This window comes from Papio anubis, chromosome 16 (genome assembly GCF_008728515.1).
Source record: "Papio anubis isolate 15944 chromosome 16, Panubis1.0, whole genome shotgun sequence".
In the NCBI taxonomy this organism is placed as follows: domain Eukaryota; kingdom Metazoa; phylum Chordata; class Mammalia; order Primates; family Cercopithecidae; genus Papio; species Papio anubis.
The window spans coordinates 50,477,925-50,483,924 of record NC_044991.1 but is presented as its reverse complement, the minus strand read 5'-3'; the positions used below and the strand labels follow the sequence as shown (position 1 = coordinate 50,483,924).

At 38.1% G+C, this 6,000-nt stretch overlaps 1 protein-coding gene across 1 annotated transcript in view; it reads right to left on the bottom strand.

The window, feature by feature from the left end:
* Positions 1-1,161: 1,161 nt before the first annotated feature.
* HAO1 (hydroxyacid oxidase 1) overlaps positions 1,162-6,000 on the bottom strand; it is a 56,801-nt gene continuing 51,962 nt past the window's right edge. The window contains exons 6-8 of the mRNA XM_003905057.5: positions 5,494-5,652; positions 5,312-5,381; positions 1,162-3,426 (exon numbers count right to left, since the gene is read on the bottom strand). Coding sequence (XP_003905106.1) covers positions 3,356-3,426; positions 5,312-5,381; positions 5,494-5,652 — 300 coding nt within the window. The 3' untranslated portion in view covers positions 1,162-3,355. The remainder of the gene's footprint in view (positions 3,427-5,311; positions 5,382-5,493; positions 5,653-6,000) is intronic.

Sequence of the window (6,000 nt, the reverse complement as noted above, 5' to 3'; positions counted from 1 at the left end):
GAGAAGAAAGTTTATTTCACACCCACATTCTTCCAGGTAGCTGAATATAAATAAGCTTAAACAAAGGAGATTCTGGCAATTTCTGTTGGCAGGCACCCATCACTGCTACAGGTCTCAGGCATGATTTTGTGTCAGGGCGTAAGAGTGATTTCAGCCATGAGGAAAACATCTGTGAGGAAAAAAATGTTTCAGGGTTGAGACTTGTGGCTTGTGGGCCATGTCCATGTTTAACACGACCTGCTCAGTGTTCAAAATGTTAAATATTGTCCAACGTTTAAAACTTTTTACATAAAAATCTAAATGTCTTGCGTTTCTTGAAAAATTATAAAATATCAGTGAATTTGCATTTTTGCAAAAATCAGTTAGAATCAACTTCCAGCAGAAAAGGAGAAGAGATAGATAAACTGTGGTACATTCCTACAATGAATTACTACAGAGCAATAATCAGAACTAAGTGCTGATACACTCAGCAACATGAATGGACTTCACGTATGCCAAGCAAAAGAAACTAAACACAAAAGTGCACACTGCATGGTTCCACTAATGTAAAGTTTAAGGCCAGTGAAAATCAATCAATGGCAACGGAAATCAGCATAGGTTTATCTCTGGCGGAAGGAGTACGTTTGGAGATGATGGAAATGTTCTATATTTTGATCGGGGAGGTAGGCATATGGGTGTAAATGTAAAGTGTAGACACTGATACACTCAGGTTTCAGCACCTTACACACCTCGCTGTATGAATTTCATATGTCAATAAGAAATAAAATTTAATGAAAAAGTGTCAATTGGCTAAGGAACAGCTGGCCTTTTAAGGTGAGGCTTGCCCTCCCTGCCTGGAACCCATACCCAATAGCTGGCTCACTTAGATGGCTGCAACAGAATCCATGGTATGGGGCGCAGCAATCTGTTTCAACGAGCCCTGAAGTCCTGAAGTTGATTCTGATGCACTATTAAAGCTTGAGAAACTGCTCTAGAGCACTATAGACATAAAATAACATACATGAAAGGCAGAGGCGGCCCTTATGGAGCCCTGTTACCCCTCCCCCAAACGTATTTCAAGAAACCTAGAAGAGAGGACTTTGTTGGCTTCCTCAAAGAACTCTATCTATCAAGCCTAAGTTTCAAAACTCTTGAAAGGGATTGTACAACCAACACACACCATTCCTCTTTTAACCATTAGACACTTTTTATTTCAGCACTGTTACAATTGGGTCCATATCACTCATTAAAAAAAAAGTAAAAGCAAACAGCTGTATATCTTTGATTATGAAAAAATTATCAAACAAAAAGCATTCAGATATATTCCAACTTTGAAAATATAAACGAAAATCTACATTCAAGGAGTTATTGTGGCTCAGGGAATCTTAAAAATTACGAGAAACTCACGAATTAAGACAAGTAATCCCCATTGTCACCGTTACTTGCATAAACCTTACATAAAACACTACTTGGAGATCTCTATTTTCTGGGAAGTTATCAACTTTTAAGCAAGCGCCCACACAACCACACAGTGTGATGCAGTCAAACTGGAAATTCTGTGCCAACAGAGAAGGCATTTTGAATCTGTCGAGGGAATCAGAGGTGCTTATTATACACTTATTCATTGATTAATATTAATTGGAAAAGCATAAAACAATGACATGATATGATAGAAATATTTATTCTGTGTATTTTGCGAAAAAGTTAAGGGATAACTTTTCTTTTTCATAAAGTTAAGTGATTATTTTTTACCAGAATGGTATATAATTTCAGAAAACAGTTTTTTGTGTGTTCATGCTAATATTTAGGAATGTCCTAGCATTTAGAAGGAGAAAGGGAGAGAGAAAGAGTTCTGGGAATAATAAAGCATAATAATAATAATAAAACATAATATAATAATTATATTTTCAGGTGGTGATTCTCTGAATTGTTTCATTCAGTACCTCACAGTGGTTGAACGACCAGAGAGATGATGAAAAACCAACTTCAAAATTACTTTGGCTACCTAGTTCACCTCCAATTTGTCAAATACTTGGTTTAGGAATGAATCTAAAAGTCACGTGATCAGGGCTTCATGGGTGTGCTCCTAGTGCGGTGGACAGGGCTCCATGCTCAGAAAAGGGACTCGGGCTTAGAGCTTGATGTTCTGTGGTTATTGGCTTGAAATACTTAATAATGTAATCATTCAATTTGTGTTTTATAAGTGAAGCATGATGCAACAATGGAACTTGTGCTGGGGACACTGAGAACCTAGCATCATACATTGTTCCATCTCCTGCCACCTCCCCATGTCTGCTAAGTGAGTTCTTGGTTGCTGGCTCAGGCATTCTGCTTAGTATTTTTGTCCTTCAGTCCCAGCAGGGTTCTGGGCATGGGCACAGGTGGGATCAAGGCAAGTTACAAGGCAATACCCCAGGCACCTGGAAGGCTCTACTACTTGCCATGTGGGTATCCCCAATCCCAAGGAAGCATGACATGAAACAGCAAACATCTCCATGACAGCTTAAGAGAAAAACTGTGGAAGGAAGGAAAAGGTTTTTGTCTTGCTTTTTGAACAAGGGGCCCCATTTTAATGTGGCATAGTCCTCACACATTATGTAGCAACCCTTGCACATGGCTATCAATGGTAAAGAATCAAAAGAGTAAAGAAAGGGAAGTAGGAGGTACAGGAGAACCAATGAGGTATGCAGAAAGGAAACGAGATAATTAGGGCTCAGAAAATAAAATTAAAATTTCATATTGTTACAAATGGACTAGATATATCCTTCCCCAAAAATGCTTTATTTCTCTCTGATTAAGAAGTAACATATATCCTAAAACATTTGGATATATTCAGACACTAAAGATGTGATTGGAAAGCTGCATTCAAAGAAGTATCACCAGTTACTGCCATCCATTCCAATTCTATCCAGGGCTACCTTCTCAATGTTGTCAATCAGGCATTTCCAATGCTTTGAATCTGAGCTTACAATTTAAGAACCACTGTTTTAAAGACATCTAAACAGAATACAGGTTAATAAACAATGAGATCATTATCTTTTCACCTTAGTGTTTGCTACCTCCAATTTTACTAAAGGATACAGCACTTTAGCCTGCCAGAGGATGACGTTGTCTAAACACATTTTCAATGTTTTCTTTTTAACAGTTAATATATTTCCAGGATGAAAGTCCATTTCTTTCTAAAAGGTTCCTAGGACACCCATTGAAAAGTCAAAAGCAATGAACTAAAAGGGATTGCTATTTTGTTGGAAAAGAACGACACCCTTTGTATTGAAGTGGGGGATTACAGACTGTGGTCACCCTCTGCACAGTGTCTCTTTGTCAAGTAATACATGCTGAAAAAAAAATAATACAGATGGGAAAATATTGTGCACTGTCAGATCTTGGAAACGGCCAAAGGATTTTTCCTCACCAATGTCTTGTCGATGACTTTCACATTCTGGCACCCTGAAAAAATAATGCATACATTTAATATGAACTGAATGCAATAATAATCAGGCAGGTAATCGTTTTCCCAAGGAATGTAAAATTTGACAAATGTAAGGTTTATGATTCAAGGTAGGCTTGCCAAATCTTATGTGGCATGAGACCATTTTTTATTACCTAAACAGTCCTTAACACAAAATGACTGGCACATATTTTTATTAACACAAAGAGTATATTCTTTCTGCCACATTTAATAGAGAGTCAGTGACTGAAAGCTCTCTTTTAGGATATGTCTGTAGCAAATTAAAATGCGTAGTGAGGATTCACAGAATGGCATTCTTCTTGTTGAGGCTCTGTCTGCAGACTGAGTACAGTAGTGAGTAGACCATTTATCTGGGGAGTTCTATCTATGGGGACAATCCAGATCATATGGATTACAGAAAAGGAAATCCTCTTTGCCTTCAAACATGGGGTAGCTGATAATTAACTCCCGGCCATTCTTTCTAGCTACAGGTTCTTTCTGAGCCAAATTTGAAATAGTCACTAGTAATATTTTAATGCTTATTTATTTATTTATTTATTTATTTATTTATTTATTCATTCTTTCAGCAAATATGTATTGTTTGTGTGCCAGGCACTGCTCTATGCACTGAAAATACTGCAGTCAAGACAACAAAGCACACTGCCTCATGCATCTTCTGTTCTAAAGGGGAAGCAGACAATATATAACACATATAATTTTAAAAGGAAATTCTATGATAGATGACATATAGGAGACAATAGGTGCTATGGAAAAAGCATGAAATAAAACTGGAAAAGAAAACTGAAAGTTGAATAGATTGGTGGAGGGTAAATTGCTATGTTAAACACAGTAATCAGGATAGGCACCTTTAAGAAAGTGTAATTTATATGAACACACGAAAGATGAGAGGAAGTTTTTCATGTAACTATCTGGAGGAAGAGCATCCAGGCAGAGGGAACAATCATTGCAAATACCCCAAGGCTAAAACATATCTCACACAGTCAAGGGACATCATGGAGGCAAATGTCACATGGGTAGAATAAGTAAGGGTGACATTATTAGAAGTTGGGATCAGAAAGATGACGGGAGTCAAACCATAAGAGGCCTTGTAAACCACTACAAGGACTTTGGCATTTACTCTGAGTAAACCAGGAGCCATTGGGGGTTTTCTGATCAGAAAAGTAAGATGATCTCAATTAATGTTTAAAAGAACCGTTCTGGCTGCCATGATCAGAATAGACTGGGAGAGGGGAGGTACAGGAGGATAGACCTGCCCACTCGCAATGTCCATGGGATGAGACACAATGATGGCTCCAGCCAGGGCGGTGGCAGTAGAGATGACAGGGAGGTCAGAATCTGATTATATTTTGAAGATCGAGCCCCTGTGAGTAAGAAGGTGTGAGAGAAAAGAAGAGGCAAGAATGACTGAAGATTTTTGGACTCAGCAACTGAAACTATGGGATTAACATGAACTGATGGAGAAACTGCAGGTGGAGCAGGTTTAATGTGGAATGTTAGCAGCTTAGTTTTGGACAGGTAAGAGTTTGGGATGCCACTTAGATATCCAAAGGGAGCTGTTGACTATCCAGGTAGATGTATGTGTTCATGTGTTATGAGATGAGGAAGAGTATGATGTTGCAACCACCTTTAAGTAGTCGTACTCACCAAAATATTCCTAATAAAGCTGTGAAATATAGAGGTTAAGTAATTACTAGAGACTATGCACATGCAGAGCTCCTCAAAACTGTAGATATGGAGTCAACGTCAAATTTAATATACTCAATGATCCCACACTCTTCTCTTTCAAATTCACTTCTCTCCACCAAGGACCCTGACTTACAGATCATAAAAGAAAAGAAAATTGTAAACAAGAATGAGTCTTACCACTCAAAGCCATGGCCAACCGGAATTCTTCCTTTAGTATCTCAAGGACATCTTGAACACCTTTCTCCCCCTAACCGAGTGAAAAAATACAGAACTATTGTGTAAATCAGTCTGACTTGTTTTATTCATTTGTTTTACTGTCAAATTGTCTATTTTATATATTTATTTCTTTGTCCAATTACCTGGAAAGCTAAGCCCCAAATGATTGGTCTCCCCACAAACACAGCCTTGGCGCCAAGAGCCAGAGCTTTCAGAACATCAGTGCCTTTCCGCACACCCCCGTCCAGGAAGACTTCCACCTTCCCTTCCACGGCCTCCACAATTTCTGGCAGAACATCAATCTGGGGAAAGAAAAGTTCAATAATGTCACTCTATTAACACTGAATTGTTATTCAACTCCACCTCCAAAAACCACGGACACATCCAGCTAGGGCTTAGAGTGAAAGAAGCCAAGTAGGTTTGGGGTCAACGGTAAAATTATTTCCTCCTGAAAGAAGAGAGGTACAAATGCTAGTAACTAAAACACCAACTAAATTTGGAAATGAGTAGCTTATTTTTATTTTAAAGTGCAAGGTTTTCTTTTTTTCTGTTTCTTATATTCAAAGATTGTCATCAAAAAATTATAAACATAAAACACTTGATCTTCCATAACTTTTTTTTGTTCATTTTTGAGACAGGGTCTTGATCTG